We start from the raw sequence: 17,216 nt of genomic DNA on the forward strand, positions 1-17,216 counted from the left end.
AAAATGCTCGATTTCAATGTATACCATTACAAATTTTAAACAGCTTTTGAAGTTATTACAAGTATTTAATAGTTTTAACACAACCCTGTTAAATATCTGGTTGTAATGAAAGTTGTCCTCCAAACAACGTTCCTAATAACGTTAGAAAAAGAAACATGAAAGCTGTACCTTTATAGTGGGTAGGAATCACTACCCAAATCTATAATTTTCTCCCAATGTTTTGATAGTTTTTCAAAGCCTTAGGCCCATAAACTTGGTGGTTGCGAGTCCAAAACACAGATGAACCTCATTTCAGATGTCCTGTGCAGAATGGAAGATAGCACCAGCAAGATGTAGCTGCAGGTATGAAAAAAGGTAGAAGTCCAAAGGAGTGATGTTTCGGCTATATGGTGAGTTGGACAAAAGATCCCTTTCAAGTCCGTAAGAAGTCCAAAGGAGTGATGTTTCCGCTATATGGTGGGTTTGACAAAAGATCCCTTTCGAGTCCATATGAAGTTCAGCCGGTGAATGTAGACACATGTGGTATTCCATTATCTTGATGGAACATTACCTTTTTGTGCCAGATTTCAGTTTGACGTTTTTCCTTGATAGCAGTGTAAACATGGACTAGCATTTCGCTGTACACCTTGCTGTCAAGTGTTTTACCTTTTTCTAGATACTCTTTGTGGATAATGCCATGGCAATGCCACCAGATACAAAGCATGATCTTTTTGTTAGTCAAATTATGCTTTGCGATGCTGCCGATGGGCTCTCCATGCACAGATCAAATCTCTTTTCTGCCTATGTTGTTGAAGTAAATCCACTTTACATCACAAGTGACTATACAGTCCAGAATTTTGTCCTTGTGTTGGTATTCAAGTAGATTAGTGCAGGCCCGAACACATCTGTCTTTATCTGCTTGAAGCAGCTCATACGGCACCCTGTGATTGAATTTGTACATCACTTTTATGCGATGCATAGCGCAACTAATAAACGTGACACTAATGTCTAACTCCTTGGTAAGCTCTGTAGTGGTTGAATACTGATTTTCTTCTACGAGGTTTCGCTGATGGGCCTCATCAACATCGGTAGGCTGGCCAGAGCTCTTTGCTCCTTAAATGTCATAATCTTTTTTATTATTATTATTATTATTACTTAACTTTCAGTACCAAACCTTTACATGTCAAATGATACAACATTAATACCTGAAGGTGTAGACAAGATTTGGTGAGATTCTGTAGCTGACTTTTTACAACAGAATTGGAAGTAAATGATGGCTTTAATCTGGTAGTGTGATAGTTCCATTTCAGACTCGCTATACTTAATGATAATGATATTTTTTTACATATTTCATAATACAGTATTCTAAAGCAAGTCTCTTTCTTTCAAAAGCAAAAAAAAAAAAAAAATTGTTTGGCAAAATATTATTAAACACGGCAACATGAACTGTTTGCACAGGCGATATTTGTGGTGGCAGAAAACTTGCGTTGAAACCCGATATTAACCTTTCCTAATTTCAGTTTGCAATAATTTTTCCTTTCCTAAGAGATAATGATGAATAGAAAATTAATAATTATATGAAAATAAATTTAAAAATAATAAAAACCCAGGTGCTGTAATATAAAAATAATAGTAATAATAAATGTGATTCTTACATTTTTTTATAAAACAATTATGTTTGTCTATCAGTTATTCAGTTTCTGCAGTGATTATATTCACTACCATGTTCATTTTTTAGTGTTCTTCTGTTGCTATTTCAATGGAATATGAACTTAAATTATGCAATATATAATTAATAATACATATATTTAAAGACATCAAGTAAGAAATTAAGAACTAATTTTTCACAAAGGCCAAAAATTCATAATTAATAAATTTCAAAAAATCCTGTAAATGCAATAAAAAATTTAAAAAATGTTAAAACCAAAAATTTTCAAACAAGCAATACCCCAATTCAAAAAATTAAAGAAATGTAAAGAAAAACAAATATAATTGAAGAGGAATTCAATCAACTTCAATGCCATTTCGTCCTCTTCTATCATATTCGTTTTTCTTTAAATTTCTTTAATTTTTTTTTAATTGGGGTATAGCTTGTTTGGTTTTAACATTTTATAAATTTTTTATTGCGTTTTTCGGATCTTTTGAAATTTATTAATTATAAATTAAAATTTTTGGTCTTTGTAAAAAATTAGTTCTTAATTTCTTATTTTATGTCTTAACTGATAATTTTCCAGCAGCTTAATGCACAAAAATGCTAAGCATATTTATATTTTGTTTTTAAAAAATTATTTTGTTATTATGAAATACACCTATTTACTGTATAATAATATAATTATATGTAATTATATAATATATATTCCATATAATTTCATTTATTTATTTTAGTGTAACCGTCTGCTACAGCACTGCCCTCAGCCTGACTGTGACAATGTTATCAAAGCTCATTATGTTGATGCTCGTCCTGTTACATGTACCTGTGGTCATACTTTCTGGTAAATGATGTTTTACGATGCATGTTAAAAAATAAGTAGTATAGTATCATTAACAAAATGTTTTTAATTGCAAGGAAATAAAGATGTGTTGTTCCAAATTACTACAGAAGTCTGAATTTTTTGTAGCCCGAATGGCTTATAGCCCAGAAGGGCTATTAATTTTGTTTTGGCATTTTCCATTGATTCACAATAAGTTTCGGTTAATTTTTCAAATTGTTGCAACTAAATATTAGAGCCCTGCATTATATTTAAAGAATTTAAATAATGAAGAATCTGTACGAATGTATGTATGTTTCTCGTGCTGCAAAAAGCAATGGCACCTAGACACATAAAATTTTCAGGAAATTGTCCTCAAATAGAATATGGGCATCTGGGAGCCTAAACTTGGAATTTGGAATTTCTTTTATTATCTATTTCATGTTTCGTAAAGTTTTAACGAATTTTTGTTTAAGAAATGATTTCAATGCGACTCAATGATTTCAATGCGAGCAATGGCAACACTGTACAGAAAAAAAAAAAAAAAAATATCTCCAGTGCGTGAGACTGTGTATTGACAATTCTAAAGATATGCTCATTTAAAAATTATTTTGCGATATTGCTGTTGAATTTTATGGTTTAGAAGAACATAATATTTAATAAATAAAGGTAACACACAGAATGTTAAAAAAGGCCCTTTGAGCATAATATAAAATCTGAAAGCTTGCAGATTTTTTATTTTGTCTTGATAGTGGTTTCTCTTAAATACCTTTTATTTTAACATGCCAAGATGTTGAGGCATCGGAGTTCTGCTTTGGTAGTATTTGGATTTGATAGTTTCTTTTGTCATATATTGTGTGAGTGAAATCGTGTTTAGAAATGCCGGATACCATAGTTCTCTGAAAAGACCAGGTTATATATTAATTTTTGCTCCAGAGGTACATTAGGGCTTATTTTCAATTGGCATCTTATTTCTTAATGCTCAACAGCATACATTTATTCATATATAATCAGCCTTCACTGTAAATATTCCATTTCAAGGAAATTCCGTATTCGCTCTCTCCAGTCTGATAAGAGAAAGTGCATTATCTCTCAAAAACCTCTAAAAATTGAATGATAAATAAATAAATTTTAAAAGAAATTTACGCGATTATATTTACCAAAATAACTGAATAATAAATCTAATTGAAAAATATACCATTTAGATGTATGGTGTATGAAATGCCATTTAGATTTATTACAGTTAAGATTAGATTTAATTACAGTTATTATTACACATAGTTATTATATTTGTCACTTGTTCTTTTCCAGTTTCACTGTATGTTAGTAACTGTACAAGATAAATGACTTACCATAAGTATAATTGTTCTAATCTTTTCTTCAAATTGATCAGTTATAAGTATGAATAATTTTATCCATTACAATGCAAAAATATTAAAAATTAATAACAAGTAATGCTAACAAATTTAATTTCAACTTTTACTTAACTTCTAACTGCAAAAATAATATGTAATTTGTTTCTGGCATGATATAGATTCCAGGAAAATTCTATCCATGGCTAAGAAGCAAAGATTCCTTTATAAGAATATGTAAAAATTGCAAAACATGTATTTGAAGGATGTAATATGGAGTACATTTATATTGGAACAAATAAGGATCAAAATGTCATTCCCATAAATGAAGCAACTGTACAATCCCAGACTCACTTCACTACTAGAAGAAAGAGGCCAATCTTTTTCTTTGTTTCAGTGGTCACTAGCATATTGTGTCATGGTCTAGAACTGGGTTCATCCCTGTCTTGCAGATCCTTTATTTATAATAGAGAAAAGTGAGAATACATATAAAAGTAACATAAAGGCTTTTTTCTATACAAATGGAATGCATGTCTTAAGTATGAATGATTTTCAGGATAAGTAATTTTTTTTCATTTTTAAACTTGCAGAAATTCTAGAAAAAAATATGAAAAACAAAAAGAAGTTTTAATGGCAGATATCCATACAGTTCATTATGTCCAATTTCCATACATTTAGGTTTGCTGTACCAGTGTTAAATAACATTGAATGTATCAGAAATTGGACAAGGCCAAAAGTTTCATTCCTTACTTTTAGGGGTTTGTTATGGCAGAGTTTGACTGTATTCATGTACAAGAATCTGTATGCCCTGTAATTTTTGTATATATTCATATACAAAAATTTATATTATTTCAATTATGGCCCTATCATCTGCTGGAACATTGTCATAAAGCTCCAAACCCTAATTCCAACCTGAATTTGGTGTGATTAGTTTTGGTTGTAATTCTTCACAGCCAAGAGTAGAGTTCTTCTATCTTTGCAAAAAGAGATCCAGCTTCTTTTTGCAGAATCTGTGAAAAACATTCTGGCCTTTGGAGTCCTCTATGATTCCTTTCTTGTACTTGACAGAATAGCCTTTTCTATTTACACTTATCTTGTTTGGTGAATAAAAATATTATTTCCTTTAAATTTGTCATTAAATCAGTTGCTAACTGAGGACTTATAAGTAGGGCTGTAGAGTCGGAGTCGGGTAGATTTTTGGGTAAAAAGAGTCGGAGTTGGACTCGCTAAAAAACACGTCGACTCCAACTCCAGTTTTTGTTGAACAGTTTGAATTTGAAATGAAATTAAAGTGAATTGAAAAAGAAAAAAAAAAAAAAAAAATGACAAACTGAATTAATATTTTTATTTATGGACTATATACATTAATACATAGTTATTTTCTATTTTATTGACATATTAGTAAATAAATGTAAAGGAGCAGGATGGATGTGATATTTGCCATTATTGATTAAACTGATTCATTTAGTTACTAATCTCCTTGGTGAATTGAGGTAAGCAGCAAGAACTCCCAAAATTGATGCCATTCTTAGGAAGCGAGCAGGAAAAGGAGCAACGCAATGGAGAAATATATATTTGATGATATAGTGGTTGTTAGGAAAAGAGCTTTTTCAGAAGATGTAAATAACCCTAATATTTCACTAACAGAAAGACTATGGAATGATCTTGCAGAACTGGAAATCCTTCTTTCAACACCGTATATAGCCACAAAAAAGCTGCAATCTGAAGAATTAACAGAAGATGAGAATGTTAGAAGATGTAGATAACCTTAATGTTTCACTAACAGAAAGACTGTGGAATGATCTTGCAGAATTGGAAACTCTTCTTTCTATGCCATATATAGCAACCAAAAAGCTACAATCTGAAGAATTATTAAGAGGCAAGACTGGAAGAATGTGATGTTTGTTCTTTCTGAAATGGAGAGTTTATTGCAGAAGGAATCATTTCTTCAATGAAGAAAAGAGAAACTAGTTTGCTAGACAATAAGATCATGCTGGGTTCAATATATGTAGATCCAAAACGCCGAATTTTGTTTGATGACAAACAAATTAAAAAGCAAAGAAAGCCATCTATGAATTTTCATTAAGAATGAAATTATTCTCAGAACAAATGGAGTATTCAAATCAGGACAGTCAAACTGCAGATATTGCAACTGAGTCTCTATCATCTTCTTCCACTGATGAATTAGATTTTGACAAATATTTGGATAATATTGATAAGGCTAAGGCAAAGCGAATGAAAATAAAGAACCAAGAGCCTTTAGATATAAAAATGAAAAAATACAAACAAGATTTATACACGGCCTTTGAAGAAATAGATAAATATGATTGCTCTTGCAAGGCACCTCTTTTAGAACTTATAAAAATGTATCATGAAAAGTTAAAAGAAGTAGCCTTAACAGTAACAGCTCTTCCTCCTACTTAAGTTAGTGTGGAAAGACTCTTTTTAATTCTGAAGTTTATAAAATCGGATCTATTGTCCTCTAACAAAGAAGATCTTGCCGAAGTTTTACGGTTTCTTAGAAATTACTAATGCCAGTTTTTCCATTTCATAATAAATGCTAATTTATATAAAAAATTTACTATGCATCTACTACTTCTTTTATATTAAAAAAAATAAAGCTGTACCCATGTTTCTATGTTTACATATATATGAAGGAGTTGGAGTCATTAAAATTCCAAGAGTCAGAGTCGGTCATTTTCCCTACCGACTCCACAGCCCTGCTTATAAGATAGGTATGGCAGCAAAAATTGTTTAAAATGATGGAACCTGCAGAAGTAATAAAAATTGTGAGCCTAAAGCTCAGAAAACTTTTCTTTACTTTACTTGTAGGTATTAAATATGTTCATTATAACACCCAGCATCATATCAAATTATGAAGTTTCTAATTTAGTTATAATCATATTTGCTTATTATCAAATGTGCACATGTCTCTCCATTCTAATCGGTCATTTCGCAGTGATTCTGCCATCCCTCGTGTCTGCTGCATTTTGACTGCTGTTTATTTTTATAGTAGGGCTTATATCATAAGCATCCTGAAAAATGATACTGAGACTTATTTTCAGGAAAATATGATAGTGGGGAAATTTTTCCAAATTCTTTAATGGTGTTATAAAGGTACTGCGTTAAATAGGAGCTACTTGTACATATTTTTTAAAAGTTGACTTGAAAATTACTTACTGCTGCATTATTTAAAAAAATTTAATTAACTTTATTAGCCAGAAATATTTTATTGATAATTCTAATAATAAAAAGTAGGGAATTATGCGTGATTTATTTTATGTTTTGCATTGTTTACTTCTATTAATCTTTCTTCTTGATTGCAAATTTGTTTCAGGTTATTTATATCATTTTCTGTGTAGCTTAGCGTACTTTATTCTAAAAAATAAAGTCTGAAATTCTCGTATTAAAAGCGTAATCTTGTAAAAGAAGAGAAGAAATAAAAGAATCTTTATCAGTAATCATCACTCCTACCAAATTTTTCTCTGCTTTTATCTGTTATGAAAGTTTTGATCAAAAGTATTTCAATAAATGTAGCTTATTTATTAAGACCAGTCAAAATTTTTGTGAACTTTTATACAAAAATGATAGCTTTTTGTGGAAGTTAACTAAAATATCTTTTCCTTAGAAATTATTTCTCTTCAAGTTTTAGTTTTATTTGAAATAACTGAGAATATTACTGAGAAAAATAAAAACAAAACAAATGAAAAATTAATTTTGAATAGAATATTTACTCAAATTCATTTTAACTCTAACGTGAATGAACCCCTTTTTATCTAATTAAAAATTTAGATAAATAAAGCCAAGTATTGTATTAATTTTTGCTCCAAAGTTTGTATACAAAAATATGTACTTAAAGTATTTATAGTCATATACAAAATTGATTGTAAAGTACAAAGAGTTACATCTGAGCAGTATTTTAACAATTCATTGAAGAGTTAAAATTAGTTTTATACTTGCAGATTGCAAAACTAAAGCAATTTCTGTTATATTCGAGTGAAATTTATGTCATGGTTTAAAGATTTGTATCTTTCATAGTTTTCAGTGTTCTCGAAATTGGCATGACCCTGTAAAGTGCCACTTGCTGAAAAAATGGCAAAAGAAATGTGATGATGACAGTGAAACGTCTAATTGGATTGCAGCAAACACAAAGGTTATTATGATCCTATAATATATATATATATGTAAGGTAAAAAATATGTAAAACAGTATCCTAACTTTTTTTTAAACAACTCCTGAAGTCTCTATCTTAAAGATAGTAATATGATTATAATTAATCCTGTAAACTGCATAGTGATTCTTATGCAATGCTGATAATACAGGCACTTAAAAACTATAATAATATTAAAATTTTCAAACTAAAATCTACATTAGCCAGTAAGAATAATGTCAAACAAAAACTAAATAATTTTTAACTCGTTCACTGCCTTGGGGGTCACCGGTGGCCGGCAGGCGACTTGGCTACAGCGCCGTGGGGGGGCCACTAGTGATCGGCGAGGCGACCAATAGTAAAAATGCATAATTGGAGTAAATATTGACACTGATACATTTTTTAATAATACCATTGTTTCTATAATGGTTTGAAGAATAATAAATCACAAAAATTCAAATAATAAACTGCAAAAATGGTTTACAGCACCTCTGAGATCACTGGTGACTCCCATCATGAAAAATGCATTAAACATGATTATATAACTCACCTTATCCTCTGTAGGTAATATTTCAACATAATATACATTGCATAACAAAAAATTCTTGTTGGCGCCATGGGCGAAACACGTAAAATGCGAGCGGCAATCAACATGTTAACATATCTCCATACTATGAGTCATGCATTTCTCGGCTTCTCTGGCTTGCTTTTCAGATTTGCTTTCTTTCTTTCTTTCAAATATCTTACAAAAATATAAAAAATTATCAATGTAATAATTCAAGAAAGAGGGAACTTTTTGCATCATTTCAATCATGTTTGTAACAAAATGTTTTATCAAGAATAAAAAGTTTTAAGGTATTTTCTCCCTCCTTTGTGCATGCCTTCGTGGTGTAACTGGAAGCACACTCTTTGCATATTCAGGAGGTCTGGATTTCAAATCTCGCCAAAGGCACTGCACATTTCTTTGATTTGCTTGCTTAAAAAAATTCTACAAATGGTTCATGAACTAAAACGTGAAGGACGATAATTAATTCAACACTACAAGGAGTTGGTGATAGCATCTCCTCATCCCCAGCTGCACTTTAAAAGGGGGAGTATGTATGGTATTTTCTTCCACCCTTCCGTGCGCCTTCATAGTGTAGCTGAAAGCACACTTAACACATATTTGAGAGATCTGCAGTTTGAATACCGATGAGGGCATTGCACATTTTTCATTTTTCTGCACTGATATAACTTAATTACTCTACAAAATGTTCAGTCCATCACATATTAATATCTATATTATCATCAAAAATGATTTCATTACACACATATATATATGTATGCATAAACTCCAACTACTATGGATTCTCTATGATTTCTATGGAAATTCCTGAAAAACTATTAGCTATGAAAAGTATGGAAGAAACTATGAATTTTATAGAAACAGGGTAGGAGAACCAGTATCCAAAACAGAATCAACTAATTCATCCAATGATTTGCTGAATACTCATGTCATCATGTATCATGTGTTGAGTACATTGCTGGTTTTGAAGAATAGCCAATCATAGGTCAGTACAGCTCCAACCGTTCTTTCCTGTATCTATAGTTCCTTCCACTCTGAAGTTCTTGGCTGCTGTATAGGGCTTGTTTAACCTGCCTTGGCTCCATTTGTTTAGTTTGCGACGAGATCATAGCATGTGTGTTTTGTAAACTGTGATTCAGTTGGAATTTTTTTGTTAATTATGCTGTATCAAATCAAGATGCTAATTATAAAAGGAGAAATTTAAAGATTCATGTTCTTCAGAATTTCCATGCATTAAACATCCGAAGTTTCTGTGAATTACGCACATTGCAGTGTATGCAACAGAGACTTCTCAGTTGCGCATGGTGGAAAGGATGACTGTACATGGCATGTGCTTTCTCAAAAGCATAATAACTTGGTATTGTAAGATCTAAAGAAATAACGAATTTCTTCATGAAAGATAATGAAACAGATGCCATAAAAGCCAAATGCTATTTTGTTCAATTTTTAATTGAACATAATCTATCAATTTCAGTTTCGGATCATTCCAAACAGCTTTTCAATGCATTGTTTCCAGATTCTGCCATAGCAAAAACTTTTGCTGTTTCCGTACTAAAACTGCTGCCAATTTAAAATGCTTCCAGAAAGTACTGTTGCCAATATAGTAAAATCAGTTTGCAATACATCGTTTTCTCTAACTACTGATGGAAGTAATGACAACAAATTGTACCCTTTGATTATAGCAAAGAAAGGGGAGTGATAATTACTTCATTGATTTCTATATTAGAATGCACTAATAATACTGGAGAGGGTATTTTTAATTGTATATATGAAAACTTTATAAGCAAAGGTTTAGAAGGGAAACATTGCTTATCATTTTCTTCAGACAGTGCTACTAACTAATATGATGGGAAAATTTACAGGTGTAGCATCGTTTATCAAAATGCATCAACCAAACATAATCATCCAAGGTTGTCCATGCCATTTCTTGCATATAGCTGCAAAAAAGGCTACTAAAAATTATTGGCTCAGAAATAGAAATGTTGTTAGTAGATATATATTTTTATATGGAGAAATGTTCAAAACTAAAGCACAGCTTCAAAGTTGCTCAACTAATTGTGGGACAGAATGCAAAATCTGACAAAATTTTGAAATACTGTAGTAAAAGATGGTTTTCTCTTTTAGAGTCTATAGCAAGGATTTTGGAAAAGTGGGATGCTCTGATAATTTTTTGGGTGGTGACCAAGGGATTTTATGGTCATAAGTCAATAAGAGGTGGTGTCCTGAGGAATGGCTCTCCATTCCCTTTCAACCATTTGCCACAGTTCATTTTCTGAACGAGGCAGGGGCAGAGTCTGCAAACAGCGTCCAATCACATCCCACACATGTTTGATTGGTGACAGGGCAGGAGAGTACGGTGGCCAAGAAAGCATCTGTATACCTTGCAGGGCATGTTGGCAGATGCGAGCATTGTGTGGTCGGGCATTATCCTGCTGAAAAATTGCATTAGGCAGCCCCTGAAGGTAGGGGATTGCCACCGGCCGCAGTACATTATCCAAATATCATTGGGCCGTCATAGTGCCCTGAATACAAACTAGAGGTGATATGGAATCGTAGGCAATAGCGCCTGAAACCATTATGTAAGGTTGTCGCGCGGTGGGGCATTTCACAGTTACTGCCGGATTAGATAGTATTTAGATGGAGATGCATGCATTACACCTGGAAGACATAGCTCTACTCTCCGCTGTTTGATATTGGCAGCTCATAATTTTGCAAGCCAAATACCTCCTAATCCCTTAAAAGAAGAACCTGACAGAAAATGTGTTACTTATTGCCCTCCCCCCCCAAAAAAAAAATTCTGTGACTGGCAGAAAAATTCATTAAGAAACATGAATTTGATGCAAATAATGTGAAGTAGGACTTTGCCTGGGACATTATTTTGAAACTTACCATAACTAAATTTTTAATGTAATTAGTGTAAATATTGAATATTTTCTTACATTTCAATGCATACTTTAAATTTATACTCTATAAAGTAAATTATAATCTAATCAAGATTTATTTTCTGAATTTTTGTGTTTGTATGATAAATCTCTAAACTGATTTTTTATGCAAACCTATTCAAAGTCTTGCATATAAAAATGGGAATACAGAAAAGGGGGGCAATTTTTGGAACGATTTTGATAAAAAAAAAATTTTTTTTTAGCAGTCGGAGAGTTAACACTCACATATCAACTGACAATGGCTTTGTGAGTATGTTTCAGGGTATAAAGGGGTCTGGAGACATCATTCAAGATGTCTTTTCATAATTTATAACTGTAGAAAATAGCAAACCAAATTTTCAAGCTTTAAGTGAGGAGGTTTTATTCACATCGTAGTTCTAGAGAACAATGAAAATTGAAGTGATGATGAGGATAGCAGTGAAATGGAAATGGACAATATGAAAACTGCCCATTCTGATGGCCTTAAGCAAAATTCTTCAGTTCTTAAAGGAACAGCCTCATTCTTCTCCTATGAATCATTTGTTGATAAAAATGTTGGGTGCTTGTATGATGGCAGAATTATTGGATTGTCACAAGAAAGGTTAATAAATTATTTCTTCAAATAATAATAATGGTAATAATGTCTGATAAAAGCACAATGAGAAATTTGACAAAACTCACGAGTTATATAAATTTTTATAAAGTTTGTTTATTCCAGTCTTCTCGTGCATATTTTTGTCATGAAATAAAATGTGGACGTTATTTGTATAATTGAAACGATAAATTTTATCTACTAATAAAGAAATTTTTTTAAATGTTATTAGTAGCATTAGTGTATTTATTTTTAAAACTTCAAGGTAAAAAAAAATTTTAAAAACTGCCATCATTTAAAATTTAATTGACCAACTTTTAATTATCCAAGGTGGTTATGGTCCCAGTTATCTCAGATAATTGATGTTCTATTGTAGTTTGTCATGTATGGCCATGAAAATTACATGTTTGATCAGGGAAATTAAAAGTTCTATTTTCTGTGGGAACCTTATATAAAAGAAGTTTGTGTAGCAATGTCCAATTCTGACATGCTAATGCAAAAGATTAAATCACAATATGGATCATCTGAATGCTCTAACATTTAAAGTTTTATGTTTTAAAATGTTATATAATATTACAGGAATGTCCAAGTTGTAATATCACCATTGAGAAGGATGGAGGTTGTAATCATATGATTTGCAAGAATCAGAATTGCAGATTTGATTTCTGTTGGGTCTGTCTGGGCCCATGGAATCCTCATGGATCAGCATGGTAAGCTACTCTAGTGAATTCCTTTTCCTTATTTTAAACTTTTAATGTTATGGTATACTTTTTAAAAAAATAAATTAAAAAACTGGTATTTTTTACTTCCTTGTACGAAGTAAAAAGGAAGTATCGTAATCGCGAAAAGTTTCAGGCAACATATTTCAACGAAAATATCCATTTTGACCGCTATCGAATGCAGTTTAACGATGTTTTTGCATGATATCTGTACGTAAGGACGGAATAAAAGACTCGTTTCCTCCAAAAAAATTATAAAACTGCTTTGAAATTAATTCTGAAGAGAATTTTTCGTGGCATCTGTACGAACGTACGTACGTATCTCACAAAACTCAAAAACGAGTAGCCTCAGAACGTTGTAATTTTTTATATGGGACTGTTATAACATGTAGATGTGCACCTCGTATTTTGGTTGCAATCGGCCGCACCAAACGTATATAAATATATTTATATATATATCCACTCTGTTACCCGGCTGAGTGATCTCAGTTTCTTTACTCTTACATGTTTGTAAATTGTACATATTTTGCTTTAAAAATGATTGAATTATGTTGTTTTTATCTTCCGGTTAAGGTTTTCATGCCTTTAGTAAATCTGTATGCAATATTTTTAAAATTATCAACAATTTTAAAGTTATTTAAATGCCGCTAAGCCTTTTTTTTTACTTCTTTGTACGAAGTAAAAAGGAAGTATTGTAATCGCGAAAAGTTTCAGGCAGCATATTTCAACGAAAATATCGCATTTTGACCTCTTTCAAGTGCAATTTAACGATGTTTTTCCGTGTTATCTGTATGTAAGGACCGAATAAAACACTCTTTTCCTCCAAAAAATTATAAAACTGCTTTAAAATGAATTCTGAAGAGAATTTTTCGTGGCGTCTGTACAAACGTATGTACGTACGTGCATATGTACGTTCGTATCTCGCATAACTCAAAAACGAGTAGCCTCAGAACGTTGAAATTTGTATATTGGACTGCTATAACATGTAGATGTGCACCTCGTATTTTGGTTGCAATCGGCCGCACCAAACGTATATAAGTATATTTATATATATATCGACTCCGTGATCTCAGTTTCTTTACTCTTATATGTTTGTAAATTGTACATTTTTTGCTTTAAAAATGATTGAATTATGTTGTTCTTATCTTCCGGTTAAGGTTTTTATGCCTTTAGTAAATCTGTATGCAATATTTTTAGAATTATCAACAATTTTAAAATTGTTTAAGTGACGCTAAGCCTAATAATGTTTTCGATGGCGGCCATTGCTCTTGCTTACATTTGAATTAGCAGGATAGCAGATTTGTTACCAATCTAGAGAAACTTAGCTTCGCAACAACAAAGATAATGCCTTCATTTATTATTTAAATCATGCTTAATCCTTTCTGGAATTTTTTCGAGGAAATAAGCGTTTAAGATTTACTTCGTAATTTTTAATACAGATATTTTGAGTTTTATGTATTTTTGCCTTGTCGCGAAGTGAAAACGGAATTAATTGAATGAGAAATACTCAATCGTCTGTAAAAAACTGTTTCTTTTTTGTTTTGTTTGCTTAATTTCTTTTATACATCGTTCTAGCTTTAATATAGTATTTGAATGGAACATGTGGCAACGGTTAGATAATTCTTTAAAGGATATAAATTTTGTGCATTCTGAGTTATAATATGAACGAAATATAATACTGTTAAGTAAACCTAGCGCCAGAGTGTCGCTATGGTAAACAAAGTGAATTTTAAAGAATGCATTTATTCTATTGTGGTTTATGCGCTGTTGGCGAAGTAGGTTTAATTCAATCTAATAAGTTTAAATGAAATGCAAGAAAAAATGCGTATGATTTAATATTCCGTACAAGGAAATCATGTGGTGTACACATCAGATTTTTTTTATTATGTTATGATGCATGATAAGACCAGTTCTTCATACAAATATGAAAAAGTATTTAATTTTAATAATAACTTAAATCTTTTTGTAGAAAGTGAAATACTCATTAAGTCTTAATCAATTAAAGAGTTCCATATATTTGTGTGAAAAATCCAAAGAAATATCTGAGCCTATAATTAAGCTTGAATTGTCGGGACTATCAGTTTAAGGAAATCATTCAGAAAATATAAAACAGTTGGTGCTGCTTAATGTGATCATGATTTTGCATGGTTATTTTGATAACATTAACCAAATGGTAATATTAAATGAAAAAAATATCTTTCAAAATAACAATGAAATTTAACTAATTTAATATATATATAAAATAATTTATAATTTGATATGTTTTCATATCTATCTATCTATCTATATATAAAGGCACACTCACAACATTTTAATTAACCTCTGAGCAGCTCAGGCTTTTGGATCTGTCATGAAGACCTGTATTTAAAGAGCCTTTATTAGCTAAATTTTTATATTTACTTACTTTAGGCTCTATTTTCATAAACTACATTTATTAAGATGACATTTATATTATTAAAGAAAGTAAAAAAAAAAAAAAAATCTCATTACAAGCTATAACAAAGTGACAAAAAAAATCTTGTGATCGGATAAAGCCGGCCATGATGCTCAAAAGATTAAGAAAATGCAAAAGTCTGCTATGAACTCTTCATAATGTCATTAATGCAAAAACTCATGTATAAGCTTTTCATTTCTGGAAATAATGATAATGATGTACCCCTATCTTGAAGGGTATCCCTGATTGAAAGAGAACATGCCAATGTAAAATTTTAAATTACACAAAAAGTAATTTTAGTTTGCTGTTAATGTTTTTGAAGAACTTTTTTAAAGGGGGAAAAATTTGCTCACTTTTTCCCCTTCCTGAAGAAAAAGGACCTGCATCTAATTTCCTCAAAATCAACAGTTATTGAAAATCTAAATTGTTTTTGCTTTAATTTTAAATGATTGACTAGTAAAAAGCTTTTACGAAAACATTTAAGCATCTTATATGAAACAAAAGTTTGCTGGTTTTGAGATTAATATTTTAATAACTGTAATTTTTTAGTAATCTTTTTAAGGTTTCATAACTCTGAAATCCTCCTCTTCCACTGGGAGGCTAATATCATGTAGTTCTTCACCTTACTTCAGGAACTTTTGTTGTTGGAAGTACATATCTCAAGATCAGTATTGGAAGACCTAAAACCTGTGGTTACTATTTTCAAACACCCTCTATCTTATTCTACATTCCCTATTGGATAAATTTGCAGTGATAAATGGAAATCAGTGCATTCTTATGTTTTTCTCATAAAATGTGATAATTGAGTCTTAATCTATTGAAATCTACTGAATAGACAATTTCATTTGATTTTTCAGATGTAACTACTTTGAGTTCAGAAATAAGTGATTGCTTTTTAATCTTATATTAAAAATTAGAGACTTTTCCAAAGTAGTGCATGTGTTTGTGCTTTAAATGCAAGTTACAAGATGTCTTTATAAGCATTTTTTTATTGTTAGGTACAATTGCAACCGTTATGATGAAGAAGTAGCCAAAGCAGCAAGGTATGCACAAGAGAAGTCCCGCTCTGCTCTTCAGCGATATCTGTTTTATTGCAATCGCTATATGAACCACATGCAGAGCTTAAAATTTGAAAACAAGGTTTGTCTTATTTTGTTAATTGCTGTGTAGATCTTTCTCAGAAAGTAATAATAATCTTTGTTAAAAAACAAAAAGGGATTGGAAAAACTAATAAATTTTAAATGATGCACGCAAATAATCAAAAACATTTCAAAGACAAAAAAAATATTTACAAAAATTGCAATAAATGGTAAATTAGCCCAACTCAAGTTTTAAGATGGACTTATCAAGGGAAAAGTGTGATAAAACTCGAATCTAGCAATATCAGTAGTGTGTTTCGTCAAACGAAAACAATTGAGACTGAAAGCAGAATTTCATTAATAAAATTATCAAACTGAATCATCTTAATATAGTAAGTCTCAATGGTTTCGCTTCTTTTCCCAACGCGCCTGTAATTTAAAATTGTATGTGTAAAACTTACTATTTTTGCAAGAAAAAAACTGTACAAGGTAGCCTAGTTATGCGAATGTACAAATTAAATAAATAGCTGAAAAGCTATTAGTCAAAAAATTACACAATTTTAAAGGAAATCCCAATGAGCTCGAAGAAGAAAAACTTTGTTAAAGAAAAGAATAAAATAAACATAAAAATAATGTCTCAAAATGGATCCTGCTAAGACCAAAGACAAAGAAAAATAGAAGAATAAGATAGACATACCTGTGTCCATAGCATTGGCCTGATCACAGTAAAGTGATCAAAAAGCGCTGAAAAAGGTTGCCGGAATTAGAAGAATTCCAAAGGAATGCTACTAGAAAAGAAAAGTAGTCAAAATTCGCCAATTAGTTGAAACAGTGTGGAAGGGGGAAACAAACGTAATGAAGCAGTAGCCAGTGGTATATAATGGCCAGTGGGGAAAAACCTTGGGGAAGGGTTTGAAGGTGGAAGATGGATGCTATTCTTACAAAATAGCGTCTTGT

At 31.2% G+C, this 17,216-nt stretch overlaps 1 protein-coding gene across 1 annotated transcript in view; it reads left to right on the forward strand.

Annotated features, from left to right (window-relative positions):
• Positions 1-17,216, forward strand: part of LOC118203603 (E3 ubiquitin-protein ligase arih1-like) — a 96,606-nt gene that overhangs the window by 68,786 nt on the left and 10,604 nt on the right. The window contains exons 8-11 of the mRNA XM_035375886.2: positions 2,365-2,471; positions 7,838-7,952; positions 12,607-12,737; positions 16,179-16,320. Of these exons, the coding sequence (XP_035231777.1) occupies positions 2,365-2,471; positions 7,838-7,952; positions 12,607-12,737; positions 16,179-16,320 (495 nt within the window). The remainder of the gene's footprint in view (positions 1-2,364; positions 2,472-7,837; positions 7,953-12,606; positions 12,738-16,178; positions 16,321-17,216) is intronic.

This window comes from Stegodyphus dumicola, chromosome 9 (genome assembly GCF_044657685.1).
Source record: "Stegodyphus dumicola isolate Sdum_Otavi_A_Nest chromosome 9, ASM4465768v1".
Taxonomy (NCBI): Eukaryota; Metazoa; Arthropoda; class Arachnida; order Araneae; family Eresidae; genus Stegodyphus; species Stegodyphus dumicola.